At 40.2% G+C, this 23,110-nt stretch overlaps 1 protein-coding gene across 1 annotated transcript in view; it reads left to right on the top strand.

The window, feature by feature from the left end:
• LOC126260454 (dynein axonemal heavy chain 6) overlaps positions 1–23,110 on the top strand; it is a 1,163,459-nt gene that overhangs the window by 913,838 nt on the left and 226,511 nt on the right. The window contains exons 91-92 of the mRNA XM_049957783.1: positions 19,518–19,738; positions 21,725–21,743. Of these exons, the coding sequence (XP_049813740.1) occupies positions 19,518–19,738; positions 21,725–21,743 (240 nt within the window). The remainder of the gene's footprint in view (positions 1–19,517; positions 19,739–21,724; positions 21,744–23,110) is intronic.

The raw sequence follows: 23,110 nt of genomic DNA, 5'->3' as shown, positions 1-23,110 counted from the left end.
CCCATTGTGAATCAGCATTCTCATCTTCCTTCCATAGAGTTCTGTTTTTATAATCACTACCCCATTACTGCCTTATCATCACCAATTATCTCTTCTATCAAATCTTCTTTGTTATCTCTTAATTGGTCTTTTGTTGTTATGAAAACTTTGTGTCTCATTCACATTGTAATGTTGCAGCCCAACTTCTTCTGTTTGAGGTCAGGCTACACCTGAAACTACAGCCTGTTTTCTGTCTGATTACCTGCAAAAGTTTCTACTCTGCTCACTCTCTCCCCAAGTACTGCATTCATTGCCATGTGCATTATGCTCATCTTCCTCCCATCTGCCATATCTCTGCTCCCCACAGCCTCTGTATCAGTAACCACCTTGTCCTCTGCCATGTGGCATCCAAACTTCATTTCTTCATTCCATTTTGTGCCATCCTTTTGGCTGTCAACTGGCATTGAAATTTTCTCTAAAAGCTCCGCCTTTTTCATCTCTCTACAGTTGAGAGAATATCATTCTTGCTTGATCAACAGACTCAATGATGGTTCCTACTAAGTAGCTGCATGTATTTCTTGATAATATTTGCACCACCCTCCTTACAACTGCTCTTTTGTTGTACAGAACACTGAAGTACTGATTCCTTTCAAGTTCTAAAAATTCAGCATATGTTCCATCCAATTTGCTTTTATATGGGAAGTGGCAAAAAGGTATTAGTATATGATCCTGTATACTTTGCAACCAATACTTATTCATTCTTGGAATGACATTCATACTCCATACCCCAATTATAGGCTTTGTGTTCCATCTCTGATTCACCATGTATGAAATTTTCATTTTGTCATTCCAACTTGCAGGTAACAGGCCACAAAAATTTGTAATGAAAGGTATGAGGTGTATTTTTCCCCTTGGATGAAATTTTCTGAATTCACTCAACTGTTAACGAACTCAACTTGTGGGCCATTTTTATTAATCGTAATTGTTTGTCCAGTGAAAGCCCCCAATTCCTGCTTCAATTTAGTTTTCACTACCAGATCAACGTGCTGCTCAACATTTTGTTGTACCCCTTGCACAGCGTGGCTTACTGTTTCTATCTTTTTCTCAACTTTGTGAACCCTTTTGGTTGTCTTTTCTTGACATTGTGTGGTATCATTTGTGAGAACTGAAACCAGTACCACACTACCCTCTAATACAGTTTGCTTTTTGTGAATTTCACCAATTTTGACCTTTTATAAATTTTTCTGCAACATTAATTCTTATTCACTATCAACTGGTCCTCTTTCACATTATCAATTTGTCCATTTATGTTTTTCCATTTTATTACTGAATTGTTAACTGTTGTTCATGCATTTCCAATTTTTGCTCTAGATTTTTATTTTTAATCTTCCTTCAATGCCACCAGTGACTAGAGTTCTGTAAACTTTTCCTCCTTGAAATCCATGATTTGTTTGCTAAAAATTTCCTGGTCTATTCTTCTTATTGGAAATGCCATGTGGCTAAGGCCTCCCCTCGGGTAGACGGTTCGCTTGGTGCAAGTCTTTCAAGTTGATGCCACTTCGGCGACTTGCGTGTCGATGGGGATGAAATGATGATGATAAGGACAACACAACACCCCGTTCCTAAGCGGAGTAAATTGCCGACCCAGCCGGGAGTCGAACCCGGGCTGTTAGGTATGACATTCTGCCTTCTGCTGCACTGACCACTGAGCTACCAGGGGCAGACATTCTTCTTATTGGTGTCCCATCACTGTATTATAATCTTTTCCCTCTTTAACTACCAATTCCTTCTCTACAATGTTTTCTGTGAATGATGTACTCTGACTTTTTGCACTTTTTATCTGCCATGCTCCCATGTTTCCCATGCTGCCCATTTCTGCTCTTGTTTCCTTTCATTATTTTCATAGAATTTCTTAATGGACTTTCCACTATTCCCATGGATGTACACTCCTGGAAATGGAAAAAAGAACACATTGACACCGGTGTGTCAGACCCACCATACTTGCTCCGGATACTGCGAGAGGGCTGTACAAGCAATGATCACACGCACGGCACAGCGGACACACCAGGAACCACGGTGTTGGCCGTCGAATGGCGCTAGCTGCGCAGCATTTGTGCACCGCCGCCGTCAGTGTCAGCCAGTTTGCCGTGGCATACGGAGCTCCATCGCAGTCTTTAACACTGGTAGCATGCCGTGACAGCGTGGCCGTGAACCGTATGTGCAGTTGACGGACTTTGAGCGAGGGCGTATAGTGGGCATGCGGGAGGCCGGGTGGACGTACCGCCGAATTGCTCAACACGTGGGGCGTGAGGTCTCCACAGTACATCGATGTTGTCACCAGTGGTCGGCGGAAGGTGCACGTGCCCGTCGACCTGGGACCGGACCGCAGCGACGCACGGATGCACGCCAAGACCGTAGGATCCTACGCAGTGCCGTAGGGGACCCCACCGCCACTTCCCAGCAAATTAGGGACACTGTTGCTCCTGGGGTATCGGCGAGGACCATTCGCAACCGTCTCCATGAAGCTGGGCTACGGTCCCGCACACCGTTAGGCCGTCTTCCGCTCACGCCCCAACATCGTGCAGCCCGCCTCCAGTGGTGTCGCGACAGGCGTGAATGGAGGGACGAATGGAGACGTGTCGTCTTCAGCGATGAGAGTCGCTTCTGCCCTGGTGCCAATGATGGTCGTATGCGTGTTTGGCACCGTGCAGGTGAGCGCCACAATCAGGACTGCATACGACCGAGGCACACAGGGCCAACACCCGGCATCATGGTGTGGGGAGCGATCTCCTACACTGGCCGTACACCACTGGTGATCGTCGAGGGGACACTGAATAGTGCACGGTACATCCAAACCGTCATCGAACCCATCGTTCTACCATTCCTAGACCGGCAAGGGAACTTGCTGTTCCAACAGGACAATGCACGTCCGCATGTATCCCGTGCCACCCAACGTGCTCTAGAAGGTGTAAGTCAACTACCCTGGCCAGCAAGATCTCCGGATCTGTCCCCCATTGAGCATGTTTGGGACTGGATGAAGCGTCGTCTCACGCGGTCTGCACGTCCAGCACGAACGCTGGTCCAACTGAGGCGCCAGGTGGAAATGGCATGGCAAGCTGTTCCACAGGACTACATCCAGCATCTCTACGATCGTCTCCATGGGAGAATAGCAGCCTGCATTGCTGCGAAAGGTGGATATACACTGTACTAGTGCCGACATTGTGCATGCTCTGTTGCCTGTGTCTATGTGCCTGTGGTTCTGTCAGTGTGATCATGTGATGTATCTGACCCCAGGAATGTGTCAATAAAGTTTCCCCTTCCTGGGACAATGAATTCACGGTGTTCTTATTTCAATTTCCAGGAGTGTATTATCCTCCTGAATTTGATCTTCAGTTAATGATTGATTAAAAACAGTTCCCCCTTCATAAAATCCACTCTCCTCATCTACTTTTTCCTTTTTAGCTTTATCTATGGGAGACAGTTCCACTTCAGCCAGTATACATTTCAAAAATGTTAAACAACAAAAGAGACATTTTCTAATTATACTGAAAATACTTTGTTCATCACACACACTTTTACTCACTTGCTTTCCTACTTCACCCCTATTGCCAAGCACATTACGCTGCGGTTAGTTCCTTTCCTAACTTTTTAAAAACTGTTGGTGATCTAGGCATTTGTGACACTTACTTTTTACTCTGTGGCCACCAGCTGCTGCTTACTGTGGCTCCTCTTGTTCCCACAGTTGGCTGCATGTGGCACCATGGCATCTGCTTGCTGTATCCAAGTTGTTCAGTGTGTCTTCCATCATTCACTACATTTTTACTGTTTGCACTTGCAGTTCATATCTGTTCTTTCCTGCAAAGATCAGTATGTATTCGAAAAGTCCTTTCACGCATTGCCAACTGTAACACACCTACTCTGTTGTTTGTATCTGTCACGGCCAAGTTTCCCTCTAAAACCAGCTGTGCAGATATAACAAAGGTGATCAGACTAATGTTTATGCTGCACAACTTAGAGTGCACATATTACTCTCAAGGAACATGCACCTCAGGACTAAATATGGGACTGTCTGCCTACCAGCCACATGCCCTATCAAAATCACCACACTTGCCATTAAAATCTTCTTCTTCTTCTTCTTCTTCTTCTTGCATTACGGCCTCTGTAGGATCATGGGTAGCCCATTCGTGGACTGCATTTTCCTCTTTTTCTCCCAGAACCTCTTCATTCTTTCTCTTCTTCTCTCCTGCTCTTCTTCCAAGATCTTCAGTTTCCTTTTCTCTTGTCAGCTTCACTGATAACACTCTAATCTTTTCCTGTATTCTTCTCTGTCATTGAGCTCCAACTCTAATCTTTTCCTGTATTCTTCTCTGTCATTGAGCTCCAACATACTGGTTGGTGCATATTTGTTCCTCCAATTTACCTTTCCTTCACCCTTGATCTCTAATTCTAACCAGTCCTTCCAGAGTTCAACAACCCACTTGGTTCCTGTCTTTCCCCTTGTCCACCCTGTTGTTTCCCACACTCTCTTCATCATTCTGCCCATGCTCATCTAATTACATGTCCAGCAAACCTTGCCCTGTGGAGTCTGATTTCCCCGGATATTGTTCTCATGTTCTGGTACAGTTCTTCCCTAGGTCTTCTCATCCATCTCTCTCCACCTCTTTTGGGATCTAGTATTTTCCTCAGTATTTTTCTCTCTTCTTTCTCTAGTTGTTGTGCCCCATTTCTTCCTAGTGCCATCATCTCAGCAGCATATAGTACTGCATCCCTCACTGTTGCCTTGTCGTGGCTTATCTTTGCCTCTGTGGATATATTCTTTTTATTGTATATCTCTCTTGTCATACAGAAGGCTGACACCATCTTCTTTATCCTCTCTGTTATTCCCTCCTTGCTCCTGTTCCTTCCTGTTATAAATTCTCCCAGGTATTTAAATTTGTCCACCATTTGCACAGTGCCTTCTGGTGTTTACCAGTCTGCAGTGGTATTTAATGTCTTTGTCTTGTCATAGGCGATCCTCAGTCCCATCTTTCTGGCTACCTCACTTAAGTTGTCAAGTTGTGTCTTTGCATTTTCTTTCATCTCACTTACTATTGCTACGTCGTCTGCAAAGGCTAGGCAGTCCCCTTCAGCCCAATTGTCGTTTTTGTCCCCCACATGGGTCTTTGGTATTCCCATGTCCTCGTTTATTGCTCTCCACTGCCTGATCACTTCGTCCGGTGCTATATTGAACAACAATGGTGACAATCCATCTCCCTGTTGAACACCAGTCTTGATCTCAAATTCTTCTGGCAGTGCTCCTCTGAATCTCACCCTTGCTTTTGTGTCTGTCAGAATTTCTTTTATGAGTTCTTGCATAGTTCCATGTAGTCCTCTGTTCTTCAGGATCCTAACAAGAATCTGTCTGTCAATGGAGTCATACGATTTCGTGAAGTCCGTGAAGGTTATTACTATCTTTTTGTTTTTGAAGGCCCTACGTTCTATCACTTGCTTCAGGGTAAATATCTGTTCTGTACCTCCTCTTCGCTTCCTGAATCCCACTTAGCAGTGCCAACTGTACTTCTACCTGTTCTTCTACTCTCTTGAGCAAGAGTTTTTACAGCACTTTGTATCCAACCTCTAGTAGCAATATTCCTCTGTAGTTGTTTGCATCTCTCTTATCCCTCTTCTTATGTATTGGCACTACAATCACAATCTTCCATCCTTCTGGCAACTTCTTTGTTCTCCAAATCTGGTGGATTATGTTGGTCATGTTGCCTATTGCTTTGTTGCCTCCCCACTTAATCATCTCGGCTGCTATACCATCTGCTCCAGTTGACTTATTATTCTTTAGATTCCTTATGGCATGTGCGACTTCATCGCTGGTTGGAGAGAAACTCTTCTGTGTCAGTTCCCAATACCATCTCGTCTTCAGGTGGTTCACAGTTCGTGAAAGTACTCTGCAAAAATCCTACAGTTCTCCTTCGCACTAACAGCCAGAGCCCCTTTCTTATCTTTTATAAACAGTTACAGTTAGGTACCCTTGTATCCAATCAGACTCTTTTTGTATTTCCCAAAAAAATGTTTGCTATTGTTTTTCCTGAAGTTGGTCTCAATCTAGCCCAGTTTCTGCATCATCTTCTGTCTTCTGGTCCATCTTATTGTTCGGGCCACTTCCTTTCTTGCTCCTAAGAAAACTTTCCCTTTTTCCAGGTCCTTCTTGCTGCTCCAGTCTCTCCAGGCTTTCCTGCGAGTCATTACCGCTTCCTCACATTCCTTGTTCCACCACCAGTGCTTCCATTTCTTTTCTTCCTTTCCCCATAGTTCAGACTGTTTCACCATATTTCACTTCATGTCGTCCCATTCATTGAATGATTCAATACCTTCCTCATATCTGGATCAATTATGTCTTAATTTGTCTCTGTCTATCTTCAGGTTTCTGGTTCTTCTATTCATTTGTGGCAGTCTGTCCCTGTTTGAAATCCAAAGGCATTCAACTTCTGTAAGATAATGATCCGATTCTATACTTGTGTTCTTCCTGACCTTTGTGTTCATGATCTCCTTTGTTATTGTCCAGCTTGTTGTTATGTGGTCAATGTCTTGTTTTCTTCCTGACCTTTGTGTTCATGATCTCTTCTGTTATTGTCCAGCTTATTGTTATGTGGTCAATGTGTAATTCCCCAAGGTGGGTGCATGTGTTTGCCCCTGTCTTTTTCTTACTCAGTTTGGCCCTGAAGTGATTTGTCATCAATCTCATTTTCTGTTCTCGACACAGTTCAATTAGTCTTTCTCCTTTTTTGTTTCTCCTCTGGTGTGCAGGGTACTCCCCACTGCTCCTGTATGTTGCTTCTCTCTTCCAAGCTGTGCATTATAATCTACGAGTATCTTTACAAGTCTGTATGGTATGTTCTCCATGTATCATCTAGCTCCTCCCAGAAACTGTCTGCAACTTTCTTGTCTTTCCTGTTCTTGTCATTTGTAGGTGCATGTCCATTTACTATTGTATACTTTTTTCTCTGCTTTAAATTTCAGTGTTGATATCCTTTCTGACTTGCTCTTCATTTCAGTTCTGCCATCCTCTTATCTCTTATCTACTAAGAACCCCGTACCAAAGCATCTAGGTGCATGTCTTTCCTTTCCCACTCTAACTCCTGGTTTCTCTTTCAGTATAATAAAACCTTCTGACTCTACTGTATCTTCATCAGTGTATCTTGCTTCTTGCATTGCTAGTATTCCAATGCTTCTCTCTTTTATCTCATCTATTACCTATTTAAGTTTACCAGTCTTAATCATTGTCTGTACATTTATGGTTCCAATTCTGAAAGTCTTTATAGTAGTAATCTTCTTTGAGCTTCTTGGGAGCTCTGACTCTTCCCTTATGCACTTTTTGGCAGGTCCCCAAGAATCCGAATGCCTACTTGCATCAACCTTGGTCAATGGGGGGTTGTCTCCCTGGGGTAATCTCGATTCAATAGTGCGATCCATTCCATGAGCTAAAAAGTTTTTTTGTTGGGATGGCTCTTGTCTGTTCAGTTATACAATTGAAGTTGTTAGCTCCAGAAGATGAGTTCAGGCTACCCCTAACATGGGGACACAGACACCTTTGGTAGCCACCCCTAACATGGAGTACAGCCGCTACCTGATATGTTTCAGTGGCTCTTCTGCTCTCCCAGCCATTGGGAAGTGATGTTCCTCTTCCGCCTTCGAGACCGTTGGCCGGGCTTCGCCTGTAACCCTAGGTAGGAGCCCTAACTGGGTGCTACCATCCGGAGCCAGATGGACCCATATTTTTTTTACAAGGTTGTTACTCCTCCCCCTCCTCCTTCCCCATCACTTGTGAGATGGGGCCCTGGGCTTGGGACCAGCAATGGCAAAGTATTTGAAGGAGGCAATGACATCAGAGGACTGAAAGATTTATTGTCTCTAGTACAATATATAGTACATGTTCGTAATGTTTCTACACACACACATACTGTTGTTTGTTCTTATTTTGGCTTCTTATTACTTTTCAGAGATAACCATTGCTTCTACCAATCTTTCCTAATCACTTGCTTCTAATATTGATAGTTCTCACTCCCAACCACAAACATTGCAACATTTGACAGATTTTTCGAAGTTCTCATGGCAGAAGGGCATGTATGTTCCAACCATGTCTGACATTCAGCCTTGACTCCCACTATTACTTGCCCTCTGTGCCACCCATAACGGCTGGTACCAAATCAAACATCTTGATCACTGGGTGTTGCCCTGGTGGCAGTGCTTCTGCACTAGGCCACTACATGTAAGGTACAGATATTGATACTCAAGGAATACCCCTAACTTTACAATTGATGTCCAAGGCCCTAGAATCCATAGTGAGTGTCAGTTGGGCATTCAGTATATGGCAGACAAGTGCAGCTGCTTCCACGAAGCTGGCTTTTGCACAATTGAAAGTGGATTGCATGTACAGTGTCCATACTAATTTCTTTTTGTCACATGTGTTTGGTCCAGCAAGGGCATCAGTAAGTGAGGTTTGTATTTCTGCTGTGTGTGACATGTGTTGACGATAAGAACTGAGTATTCATGGGAATGACCATAAGCCATTATACATTTTGTGGAGGTTGCAACTGTCAGTTGAATTCAGAGAAAATTAAGATATCAAGATATGCATATCAACATTCTAGTTTGAGGAGTGTACTATCAATGAATCTTCGCCAAGTTTGCGCAGTATTTTTCAGACCGAAAGGCATGAACAGGAATTTGAATATCTGAAAGGTGTAATGATCACTATGGTAGAAACATTCTCTGGGTCCTTTGGTAATTGAAGATATGCCTTTTTGCAGTCTATCACATGAAGACAGTCACATATGCAAGTGTGTGTGTAAAATCCTCGTTGTAAATCCTGAATGTTAGGGATGGGGCAACTACCACATGTAGTTTAAGAATTAAGCAATCTGTAGGCATCACAAACACTGGTTGTTGGCCATTTGCAGTAGAGTGGGAGCTAGGTGGCATGCCTTATGGCACATGGGTGGACTGATACAAGTAATGATATGAGGTTTTGTGCCATTTTGGATGGTGCATTGGTAGATATTCGTCCATGAGATAAGGGTTGGGATGCAGGGCCAGTGGACTGAAAGTCAAGGCTAAAGGTGCCCTAGTGTTTGTGTACATTGGCGGTTCATTTGTCTGGAGATGGGTGCAGGGTGTACACAACTTAGGACAACCAGGAGAGCCAGGAAAAACTTGTGAATTTTTTCATCTGGGAGAGAAAACCGGGAAAAACCCAGGAATTTTTAAAATTCTGGGAATTTTTCTTTGTTTTAGTTTTCAGTTAGATTTTTGTAATTTTGACTGGTAAGAACCAATATTCTAACAAAGGATATTATAGGATCCTGGTTCTGCAGAATAATACTGCAGCAATAAAACATGAACAAGACAAGAAAAACGAAAATAAAACTTTAGTTGTAAATGAAATGCGTCATAAACAATAACAAAACACAATGCTCCTACAAGCGTCTGCCAACAGCAAAATGAGTCAAAGGCTTTAGGACGACTACACAATGCTTTAGAACAACAACTTGCCTCCAGTGAGCATGACATCACGACTGTTTACATTAGATTCATTTGAGCAGTTGCGAGCGGGCTCATGCGCATGCGCAGTTGAGTCGCATATGAGTAGTAAGTACCTTCTCCCACTTCTGGCTATGGAAGTGTCTGTCTTAGCTGTACAAACAGTAGCAGCAAGCAGTCAGATGCTGCCCAGAAAAATTTTACTGGCACACCCAAGCTGCCAGATTCACGCATGTGCAGGCCTGGATCTATACAGCTGGAGCAAATTGGGGTGCCTGCCCCCGGCAGCAATTTCAGGAGGGGGGGCAGGCCCAAATTCATATTCTTGAGGGAAAAAACTTGTTTCAAATAGTGTCAAGCATCCAGCTCATGTTGGCCTGTCGATTGTTCATATGATTTTGAAATGTATCCCTGTTGGTTTTTGAACACATTCTAAGTTGATTTCGGAATGAATCATAAGTTGATTTTTGAATGTGCGCATAGTGTACGTGATGTCTCTGCCACGGGAATCCCCATCGCTTCTAGAAATAAAATTTCCTGCAGACAAAAGGGGACGGGGCTATAGGAGCTGAGCGGAATAAAGCTGAACAGATGATGGCCAATCACTGTTTATATGGTTCACTGGGTTTGCGAATGTTCAGCGTTGTTATAATTACTAGCGAAAGCTATAGATTCAGACTTACTGAGTGGAAATAAATGACTAACAGGAATAACAGGTATGATAGATTACGTATTATCTTCTCGGTGTATCCAAGAAAATGAAATTTTAACAGAAAATTTTTTGCCAGACTGCTACATTAGTAAGGGCCAGTTGTACAGTCCCCAGCTAACAGACACTTACATTCTATTCTGGGAGCAGCATGTAAAATGCATTGTATGAACACATGATAACACCTAACTGCTGAATAAATGTGGGACAACTAAACCGGTGATTGTGGCAGGGTTAGTGAAGTTAACCAGAGAATAAGTTTTGACACTGGCAAGAATAGTTACAGAATTGTTAGAACAAGGAAGGAGAAGAAATGGGGAGGTCACACAAATTATAGAAGAACATGACGATTCCAAATTTATATAAAAATTTCTTACTACTACTTTGTGGCTCATCCTTGAGAAACTGGAGCATATGAATGAAATGTGAAACTATTTCCTAACATAAAGCTTTTTGCTTGTAGTAGGTCTAACAGGCATTTGATATTGGTATTCGTGAATTATATTCTGTTGTGTCATAAAAATGACCATTTGTTCCAAAACACTCTCATTTGTTTGACGTGGATTATAGCTGCTACAGTATTAGACAGGCCTGTTTCATTTTATCAATCACACAGTAACAAAATAAACATAATCAGCTCAAAAAACCACACTAGTCTTGAGTATTATTTGTATTAACAGCTTTTTCAGTATTAGACAATGACATTTTTTCCATGTAGCAAAACATTTGACAATCTTTGTTGAGGTAATAGATTCTTTCACAGAAAGGAAAGCATGCCATGTAAAGCCATAGTGAGATTAGAGAGAAAAATATGCTAGGACATAAGGGTTGAAGAAACGTGTACTGTCTTGCTTGTCTCTTGTCTTTACTGGTTTGAAGTATCCTCTATTTAATTTTATGTCACACTAAACAGCAAGTTATTAGCTAATAGGTAATAAAGAGAGCAAATTTTCTGAAGAGTTCTTGTTCTCCTGGTTACAGATAATCCCATCCAGTATTAACTGTGAGTGCTTTTTTTTAAAAGAAAAAAATAAAATAAAATAAGAGAGAGAGCCAGGATGTCAAACTGGCTGACTGGGAGCAGGAAGAGGCACCACAGGACATTTTAATGTCCACTGTCCTAAATATAGTTAATGGCATCCATTACAAAATATACATATTTGAATTCGACATAGTGAAATACAGTGACGTGCGATAGAAGAATGCTTTGTGAAGAGTAGTGACACTGCACTTTGGCACACTTAAGATCAAATAACATGTCTTACATTTCCTCAAAGACACATGTTTTATGTGTCAGACTCTTCAGAAAGATGTGCACTACAAAATGAACGTTTTTTGAAAAGTTGATTTAATTTTTGGCGTTGTATCTCAAACGCCCGGTTCGGAAATATCGTAGAGCCGGGACTAATACACAGAACACTCTGAGTTGTGGTGGAGAAGTAGGTGTCTCTATGTCGCCCGTGTTTACATTTAGTGATTTTGCTGCTTCCTCTGCGTTTATTGCTCTTACGTCAAATTAAAACAAAACAGATTTCAGTGGCGGGGAGCTATCAAGTCAACTTGGCTTTTATTAATCTTTTCCCCTGACACAGTAAATTTATTTGAAATGAAGTGTTTAATTTCACACTATTGGCTAGTTTCATCTGCTTGCTGCATTTCAAGCCCACATTTTCATCCTGTAACACATATGGCATTATGCCATAATAAAGAACCAAACATGTTTTGTACTATCACGAAATATGGGAAAGAGTGTCACAGAAATGATACAGGATTTGGGCTGGACATCATTCAAAGAAAAGCGTTTTTCATTGCTACCTAATCTTCTCATGAAATCCCAATCATCAACTATCTCCTCCAAATGCGAAAATATTTTGTTGACACCGACCTACATAGGGAGCAATGATCACCATGATAAAATAATGGAAATCGGAGCTCGTACGGAAAGATATAGGTGTTCATTCTTTCCATGTGCTATACGAGATTGGAATTATAGAGAATTGTGAAGGTGGTTTGATGAACCCTCTGCCAGGCACTTGAATGTGATTTGCGGAGTATCCATGCAGATGTAGATGTAGATGAGATAACACAGTACTGGCACTCCAAGAAAATTTACATCCAAATCTGGACATACAAATGTGCACTTTAAGCCAAATTATGCATTTTAGTATGGTTCACATAATTTTGATGCTCTTGGAGTATCCTCTGGTGTCTTTTTTCTTTTATGGCATAATATAAGATATTTTAATGGTTTACATGTATGAACATGTGGGCTTCCTGCGTCATCGTAGCTGCGAAAGCGTGGTGATGCCTGTACCTGGTGCTCTCTGGCAACTGCTGAAACGAACCTATTTCTAACAGGTCACGGGAAAATGTTGCGAATGGTGGTTTGAAAAGCGTTACTTTCAAAGTAAATTTCCTTTTATGCAAGATGAATTATGTACGAGAACGTATGATGAATTTCTTAAATCACATTTATAAATCAACTCTTTGAGGATGACCAGTAGAATTTTGAACTCAGATGATCAGGCATTTATGTCGTTATTAAAAAATTTTCTGTCGCAGTTACGTGGTGTATCTTAAAGTGGAAAAGTGCAAAATAGATCAGCACTATATGTGAAAGCTTAGATTCTCTTGCAGCTTATTAATCTTCAAGACCAATATTATAAGTGAAAACTGCTTTTCATGTAGCAACACTACATATATTAATTCAAACCATTAACTTTTCCTATTTATGTTGTCGTGCTACTGAACAGTTATCTTGCTACTGGCTGACTACATCACATATCCTATGCTCTGAATATTCGCCATCATCGGCTGGCGAGATCATGACATGAGATATGACCGCCTTACAAAAGCGCATCACATTCTCGATTTCAGTGCTTTGGAAAGTAACATGCAGTGTCTTGTGGAATTCGAATTTATACTTTTGTAATACGAAAATATGGAGCGTACATGTTGCTGCATATCACAGATCTTTCCAAAACATGTGTTTTTCCCCCTAAGTTTTGTTTTGTGAAGTGCAGGGAAATTTTACACCAGTGTATAAAACCATAACGATTCAACTGATTGATAAGTTTTACAGTTCCAAGAGAAGGTATAATGTCACTTAACACGCACTTAACACGGAAAAAGTGTATATTCACCCAGGATAAAGTGTATCTTTAACCAGGAGAAATTGTATGTTTCATCAGGAAATCCAGGAAAAATCCGGGAATTTTTTTCCTTGTCCACGTATACATCCTATGGGTGGCAGGGTACAGCTGTCATGTATATGCATGACTGCTACCTTCTTGTACTGCTCAAGCATGGGCACAAAATCTCTCTAAGTGTTGTGAGTATGTATATGCAGGTTTTCATTCTCTTTGCTAAGAATCTCTGATTCCTCATAAGTGCCAAGGTAATGTTGATGTGTCATCATGATCATCTCAGTAATCATCATGCATTCTTGAAAGATAGGTTAGCATTCATCATAGACATTGCCAGCTGTTCCAGCATAACCTGATGGGGTGTGTGCTAGGGGAGGTGTTACTGGGCCAAAAAGTCTTGTCATGAGATGCTAGGTAGCATAGTGTATGAAAGCCAGTTCTGATGATGAGAGAGAAAAATGCCAGAGGAAGTTGACTCAACACCAGTTCACTTATCCTGGTAGTGAGGAATGTCCATGAGGGAAGTGAACATTTTTGCTGAGATGTAACATATAATCAACCCTTCAATGTACTAAGATCAGGGAGCCATTGGCAACTCGGAGTTGTTTCGGTGGTGTGTCCTTAAAATTTGTGAACATGTGATTGGGATCTGTACTAACATCAGAACCAGTGTCCATGAGCAAGCAAATATGTACAAGAGTTGTTATCAAGGATAAAAAGTCTACTGTGACAGCTCATCCATTGCTGAAGATGCACATCTGACATGTGTGCAAAGGTGAATTATTGTCTGTGTGCAAGCCAATGTAGCCACAGTGATCCACTCTTGGTGTTTTGGAGCCTGCAGGGAGGCCAGCAGTAATATGCAGTGTTGTCAGCATGACTGTCGGTTGGTTGATTCGGGGAGGGGACTAAACTGCGAGGTCATCAGTCCCATCATATTATGGAATGATGGGGAAAGAAGTCGGCTGTGTGCTTTAAAGGAACCATTCCGGCATTTGCCTAAAGCGATTGAGGAAAATCATGGAAAACCTAAATCAGGATGGCTGCACATGGCTTTGAATCGTTGTCCTCCCGAATGTGAGTCCAGTGTGCTAACCACTGCGCCACCTTGCTCGGTAGCAAGACTGTGTTGTAGTGACAGTGGGGTTGGGCGTCATAATACAGTGTGCTGCAAAAGTGGTACCACGTGCAGCCTGCCAGGCTGTGTCCTAAATCACAGCAGTGATGTCACTATTGAGTCTTCCAGGCTCCATTCGGAGCAACATGGTATGTGCTGTGGCTTGATGCACCCTGACATGCTGTGATGGTACAGTGTTGTTGAAGTTCATACAGTGTCGATGTTGTAGTATAGTGAGCAATCTACCTGCTAGACTGAGTTTTCTGTCTAATGGTTCACCTCCTTGCACAATGAAAGCTAGTTTCAGCTGCAGAGGAAGTTTTGCAATCTAGACTCCAGAGAAAATTGTCCAGCATGAGGTTTGTATCAAGTAAAGTTCATGGCTGGTGCCATAACTGTGATGAAGTATTGTCATCTAACTGTGTCTGGGTGACTGACTTCATGCTGGTTGTTTGTTTCTACTTTTTAGTCTTTGTGCATAATAAGAATTTTGAGCTGTAAAAAGAAAGGATTTGTTATTTTCATGATATCCTTAAAAAACTTTTTACAACATGAATTTTGCTCATTTCATCTGGTATGCCAGTGGACTTGTCGTTTCAATATTGGATGTGCTGTCACACTATTTGCCCTATCGATTTAATATGCAACAAAGAGAAATGTAACTTTTGCTCATCAGAGCACAGAATGTAAAACTAAGTAATTTATGGTATGCTGCTTGTTTGTTTCTACTTTTTACTCGTTTTGCTTAATGCCGTTATGATTGTAAGTTATTACAATCAAATGTAATTTTTGTGCAATTTACGTAAAAAACTGTTTTTTTGTTTATATGAAAGTAAGACACTTCTTTTCTCTGTTAGTCAAGTGAATATGAACTATGTACTACTGTTGAGATGATTTGCTTAGAGGGCAGTCTTCTTGTAAACTGGCAGGTTAATTTATTCTTGGAGTGGTCTCTGTTAGTCTTTTGACTGAAATGCTGAACATAGTGCTGCATTTATTTCACAGTGTACATGCCTAGTTAGCTTGTTAGTTACATTCCATTGATCGCTCTCACAGTAACCATTATGATGTGAAACATGTCCAGTGCATAAGAAGTGTGCACATGATTGAAGTTGAAGCTTAAAATTTTTATTACCTAACCCATTCCCTTAAATGGCACAAAATGCATATATTATACCTATATATTTATTTATTCCTATTCAAGAATTCATCTATGGTATAGAAGGAGTTGTCAAGGAAATATGATTTCAATTTATTTTTAAAACTGTTGCTGCTGTCTGTCAGACATTTTATTTCATCTGGTAATTTATTAGAATATTTTACAGCAGCATATGTTACCTCTTTCTGTGCCAAAGATATGTTAATTAGAGGATAGTGTAAGTCTTTCTTTCTTCTGGTATTATAATCATGAATGTCACCATTGTTTTTAAACTGGTCCATGTTGTTGAGAACACATTTCATTACTGAGTAAATGTACTGTGAGGCTGTTGTAAGAATTCCTAACCTTTTAAAGAGATGCCTACAACATGTACAACTGAGCCCCACACATTATTCTAACCATACTGCTGTTATTTATTAATTTAAAAATTAATTTTTTTTCTGAATATGTACATCTGTTAGTGAGTGGATTCTTTGCTGACTGTTGAAGCTATTATTTTTATTCAGGTTAAAAGCTGTTAGCATTCTGCTGAAGGGGGTAAGGGGCCAAATTTACCTTTAAAACTTTTATTATTACCTTATAATAAAACTGAAACTATAACAATAGTTAAATAACACACAGGAAACATCATCTTTCATTAAAAATATCTGGTGACATAACATTTAACTAAGTTTATGTATGACACAGTCAAGTAACTTGTCATTTGTTTGTGATTAAATAAAACAAAAAAGGTCAAGTAATCACAATTTTTCATTGCAGAGCTATGGCTAAATAATCTATGAAGACTAAAAAGTTATTTTCACTGTGGACAAGTGTAAGTAACTGTTGCAAACTAATGATATACAGTGGACAATGTCATGACTGTCTATTGTTTTTCATGTTGAAAGATGTGAAGCAACCAGCTTGAAAGGAGATGAGATTATTCTTTGGCACTGAGGTAGTTGTAGCTATGACTCAATGTTTATCAAGAAGCAGCAACTGATCTTAAAGCTGATCTGGCAGCAGCACAAGTAGAATTATAGGACTCAATGTTTATCAAGAAGCAGCAACTGATCTTAAAGCTGATCTGGCAGCAGCACAAGTAGACTTATAGCAGCTGAGAGCTGCAGTTGTCAGCAGTAAGGTTAATATGACTGTAGACAAAACGTGTGCAGCCAACCATGCAGTTCAGGGAAATTCTGAAAGACAGAAAAGAAAGTGTGAGTTAAGGCCATTGGTAGCCACAGACTTGAATACAATATAATGGTCATTCTGTAGTCATGGAAGGGAATTACCTGAAACTAGTATACTCACTGGCTAAATAGTTAGTAACAGGTAACTCTGTTTTTAACTAAGTGCAGAGCTCAGTGTTATCACCTGTGATTTAGAATCTCTTGGGAAAATCATAGGTAAACATAATCATGTTGTTATTACTGGAAGTGCCAAAAACAGTCAGATCATAATAACATTTACACTATTGAGGATGGAATCATGCACATTGCTGGGAATGTTTCTCACACAAATGGGAGGAAATGCCATTCTTTTAAAGTTACAGCAAGCTCTGGAGGGAGATTTCTGCTGAAGGCATAAAGGCAGAGCTTCAGGTGATGGTCAACACAGGGGTAGCACTGCACATAAGTGTGATTTATGCCCCACCCCATTACTTTTAGTGCCTCATTTCCTGGTCTATAAGTGGTGATCAAAAAGTTTACGTCTGAGTGTGGTTCTGCAGCATATATGCACATAGAGTGACTCCAGTACTATTACATAAGCACCAACATCTAGGCAAGAGATTTGCGTGTCATTCGTGTCTTTCCGACATGCATGCAGTAAATGCAGAAATATGAACTATGGCAACATTATTACCAAATGCATCCAAACAGGATCAATGTGCTATTCTTTTCTTGGCTGCTAAAGGACAAACACAGGTAAACATCCATCAAAGAATGAAGAATGTGTATGCAGCAGCATGTCTGTTGAAAAAAACCATTGTCTAATGATGTTCCGAGTTCTGTGCTGATCATGATTCGACACAAGATCAATCTCATTCATTACAGACAACAACAAGTGGGTGGTTGATGATGCAATTAGGACAGTCCAGCACATAACCAGTTGTGCACTAGCAAAAGATCACACCCCCAGCTTTGATAGCTGCAACACATTATCTGGCAGGATTTAGGCTACCATAAAGTCTGCAGCCGGTGGATATCCAGGATGTTGAATGCTGAACAAAAAGCAAACCAGATGTGGTTGTTTGGCTGTGACACCTCATGAATTTCAGTGTTGAAGGCAATACTTCCTCTAGTGAACTATTGCAGACAGTGAAATCTGGTATCATCACTGGGAACCAGTGTCGGAAACCTCAATGATGCAATGCTGTCATCCATTGTTCCCTCATCTCAAGAAGTTCTAGAGCCAGCCATCTACTGGAAAGGTGATGCTCACACTGTTCTTTGATTACCATGGCCCATTGCATATCGATTCCAAGAAATCTGGTGTCTGAGGAACAGTGCTGTACAGTGCTGGAGAAATTACAGCATCCAATTAAGGTGAAACATCTGGGAAAACTGCAAGAAGTGGTGCTGCTGATTCTTAATAACACATTCCTATATTGCAAATCTTATAATGCAGAAGTTGCACTATCTCAAGTGGGAGGTATTCAAGCACCTGCATGTGGTCATGGTCTCATCCCATGCAATTAACATGCCTTTGGTTTCTTAAAACAGGCCTTGAAAGGTCAACGATTCCTATCAGATGAGGATGTACAGCAGGCAATTATAGATTTCTTCACACTGAAGGTAATGGTGTTTTACCAAAGACGTACCTCCAACTTGGTGTGTCAGTGCTACGATTGCCTCATTGTTCATGTCACCTTTGCATCATTGGCATACCGATTCTGGGCTGCAAGGCCTTTGAACAGAAATGTTTTGATCACCCCTACAGTTCCTTCAGCACCACTTGATTTAATCTGAGTACACTCCATTACCCTTATTTTACTTTTGTTGATGTTTATCTCAGAAAGTCTTTTAAGATACTATCTACCTATAGTTCATTCAGCATCACTTGATTTAATTTGAGTACATTCAGTTACCATTGCTTTACTTTTGTTGATGTTTATCTTATAACCTCTTTTAATATACTATCTATTCCATACAATAGATGTTCAAAGTCTTCTGCTGGCTCTGACATAATTGCAGTGTCATCAGCAAACCATAAAATATTTGTTTCTTATGCCTGAAAATGAATTCCCATTCCAAATTTCTCACTGGTTTCCTTTCCAAAGCAATCTTGTTTCGGTACAAGTTGTAGATAACATTACACACCCTGTATTTTATCCCTGCTACTGTTAGAACTCCACGGAGTATATTGCAGCCAACATTGTCAAAACAACAAATTATATTAATTTGTTGTAATACAGAATTTCTGATTGATAATGCTACCCAACAAATCTAAAGAGAAGTGGTTTACCTCTAGCAATAGATATAGCTGCTTTCAAAAGTAGCTTGATATTTCATATGAAATGGAAAGACCAGAACCAAGACAAGTGTTACTTCTGAAGAAACTACACACAAACATATGAAATATGGCATTGTTCACAATGAGGCTTACAGCAACTATTTCAGATCACTCTTTATGTTGATCCCATTCACAAAATATAATTGCACTGAAGTCATAGATCAAAGTATAACAACCATAACTCTTACTGTTCTACTTAACTGACCACATATTTCCCATACACTAAAATACCAGCCAATCTTTTGCCTTATATTTTAATTTATTTAATAAAATTTCTGTATGAGAGACAGATATTATCTGTGACTAAGTTTAAATTGCTCACAGCTTCCAAATGCTTTATGGCCTGTTCTGTCTAGAAATCAGCTCAATATATCTGTATTGCAGGTCTTCAACACAGTAATTGAAACAAGTGAAAAATCAGATATACTGGATGTCAGATTAATGACACTTCTCGCTGCAATTACACTTGCAGTGTATACAAATGTTTCACGTGGTTTATTTGAACGACACAAATTGGTGTTCAGTTTTCTGCTATGTATAAATATATTAAAACATGCTGGTGAGATAACAGAAGCTCAGTGGGGATTTCTTTTAAGAGGACCAATGTCTGCAAAAAAGGTACTAAACAATTTCTTATTTTAAAAACTTATTATAGTATTTGGTAATCTGAATAGCATGTGGAACACATTGTTTATCAATGTACCTTGTCCTGCAATATGTGCCATTATCAAGTAATTTTATGTTGGACATAAAACTATTGTTTTGCAGCTCATAATTCTAGGCTCTACAGAAGCTCAGGCCTATCACTATATGAGGTGTCATATAATTGAAAATACCATCACCAGTTAAAGTGCTTAAACCTGAAGTGGAGAGGAATGGAGAGCCAGGCTGAAATTTTCCAAGTGCATTGTGAGAAATGTGGAAGCAGGTACAGAAAGCCAATACTAAGGCCCTTGAACATCAGAAGAGAATGGGACAGCTCAATGCTAGACTACCACAATAATGTACAGGGCAATGAGAGATGTTAACAAGCTATTAATCCCAAAGGAGAAAATGAAGAAATTAGTCACCCAGTCTCTAGGTCCATATCAAGTAACTGAGATGACCCCACTGATGAAGATTAATCTACAGCAGCTGATACATACAATGGTTGTACCTGTCAGACATATAAGTCTTTTTCAGGGAGAGCTGGGTTCACTACCTCCATTTTCACTGCCAGTCCAAAGAAAGGAGGGATGGGATTATAAGGGACAGAAAAGACTGGCTGCACCTCTGTAAAATGTAAGCACTATTCACCTTAAGGCAATGGAAGTGATAGTGTATTAAGAATTTTGGTATTTGATTAGGTGTTTGTGGTGTAACGTACCACAATAAAGAAGATTTGAGCAAATTATGGAGTCTGTTGTCGTGTTTTGCTTGAAACATTGGTTTGAAATCTATAACGCATGGGTGAAGTTCCTTTTTGAGATAGGTTAATGATTATTCTTGGGGGGATAACACGTGTGATGTTTACTTTAATTGATTTGACACGTTAGTGTAGTAATTTGGGGTTGTTGTGTTTTTCAAAACATGTCAGATGATGGGAATGGTTTGTTCACTTTTGTTGTATGAAAAGTGCAGATTATTGTAATGCATTTCCAGACTTATATTAAGAGGAATGAACAGTTCTGAATAGGGCAATCACAGAGGCTGGAAAGGAAAACATAGGTTCAAAGATGGTAACGCAATGAAACCATGGGTTATGGGAAAAATATTTCAGTTGATCGATGAAAGAAAGAAGTACAAAAATGTTCAAGGACTCTCAGGAATACAGAAGAACAAGTCACTTCAGATTGAAATAAATTGGAAGTATAGGGAAGCTATGGCAAAATGGCAGAGTGAAAAACTTAAAGAAATTGAAAAAGAAATGATTGTCAGAAGAACTGACTCAGCATACAGAAGCAAGGTAATTCCACTGTTAAATGCAGAGGAGAGGGTGGATGGGTGGTAAGAGTACATTGAAGATCTGTATGAGGGGGGAGACTTTCTTATGTGTCCAATTTAGTAATAAGAATAATATACAGAAGGATGGAAAAGAAATTAAAGATGTGTTAGATGATGATCAGTTTGGCTTCAGGAAAGCTAAAGGCACCAGAGAGAAAGCTCTGACATTATGGTTGATAATGGAAGCAAGAAAAAGAAAAATCGAGACACGTTCATAGGATTTGCCAACCTGGAAAAAGTGTTTGGCAATGTAAAATGGTGAAAGGTGTTCGAAAATCTAAGAAAAATAGGGTTAAGCGGTGGGGAAAGATGGGTAATATACAACATGTACAAGAGCCAGGAGGGAGTAATGAGAGTGGGAGCTAAAGAATTAAGTGCTCAGATTAAAGAGGGTCTAAGACTGGAATGTAGTTTTTAGCCCCTACTGTTCAATCTATGTATTGAAGAAGCAATGAGGGGAATCAAAGAAAGGTTCAGGAGTGGAATAAAAATTCGAGGTGAAAGGAAGTCAATTATATGATTCGCTGATGACATTGTTATCATCAGTGGAAGTGAAGAATTACAGGATGTGTAGAACAGGCTAATAAGTAAAGAATATGGATTGAGAGAAAATTGAAGAAAGAAGAAGTAATGAGAAGTAGCAGAAATGAAAACAGTGAGAAACTTAACATCAGGATTGATGATTATGAAGTAGATGAAGTTAACCAATTCTGCTACATAGGCAGCAAAATAACCCAAGACAGACAGAGCACAGAGGACATAAAAAGCTGACTAGCATTGGAAAAATGGCGTTCCTGGCCACAAGAAGTCTACTTGTATCAAATGTAGATCTTACTTTGAGGAAGAAATTTGTAAGATTGCACGTTTGGAGCACAGTGTTGTATGGCATGTTATTCGGCATAAGTGTGTTACTTTGCTGGCCAAATTTTGCTGTCTGTGGGTTATTCAGTTGTCTGTTACCATTTTGTGTTTGCCGAGCAATCAGCTGATTGTTGCCAGTAGCTTGTGTCTCTACATATTGTACAGATCAGCTACACATTACTCGTTCATTGTAGTTGTTTTTGTTAAATCTTTGCCCATTTCTTGTATATCCACCTTTGTGTTTATGACTTTCTCCATTGGCATTCTGATAACCATTACCATTAGCATAGATCTGTGTGGGATAAGGTTGCCATCTGTGTTGTATTACTAATCCGTTGTTTACTTGTTGGTCTGTAAATTTCTGTGTCTCTATTGGCATATTAACAGGCTCGGGTTGCACTGGTCTCTCTTCATATATTACCTCTATTGAGTCCAGTACAGACAGAAAGTATTCGGTGCCAAGTTCTGGGGTGGTAATGTGTTTTTTCCTATGTGGCCAGGAAGATGGCTCTTTAAAATTTTCGGCATGTCTACTTGAGATACCAGGTTTTATTCAAATATTTTTCAAGATACCCCTTAAGCTTCCATACTTGCTATTGAACAGAGCTGGGTTGAATACTTCACGTCTGAGCCTCCCTTGTACAGCCTCAGACCAATACTTATCCAGAAATCCTCTCGCAAACTGTTCATAATATAGGCAACTTTCTGCCACGTCTGTTCTGCCATAACATCACCCTAATTGTATCCAACAACAAATCTAATTTTCTGGGCTTCAGTCCAGATACAAGGTAAAACATTTCATAATGCTTGGATAAAGACCACAGGGTATGTTCTTTTCCATTCAGAAGTAAATACCAGGAATTGTCAATGCCTAAGTGATACCTCATCTACAAGTAATGTTGACAAACACAGTGACATGCACGTTTATGTTCGCTTGTGGGGTAGCGCAATGCAAATGCGCTTGCTCAACAGGTGTAACTGCTGGCAAGTGTTGCATTGTGCAACCTTTGTTATTTTCTTTCGACGGACTATCCCCATATTGTGGGTAACCAGTGAAAGCATAGGTTTGCTTTCTGTCATATGTTGTTTTGGAATGTCAGTAGTTTTGGTAACACTGCCTCGTAACCTTTCCT

Source organism: Schistocerca nitens, chromosome 5, assembly GCF_023898315.1.
Source record: "Schistocerca nitens isolate TAMUIC-IGC-003100 chromosome 5, iqSchNite1.1, whole genome shotgun sequence".
NCBI lineage: Eukaryota > Metazoa > Arthropoda > Insecta > Orthoptera > Acrididae > Schistocerca > Schistocerca nitens.
This window is presented reverse-complemented; position numbering and strand designations above follow the sequence as displayed.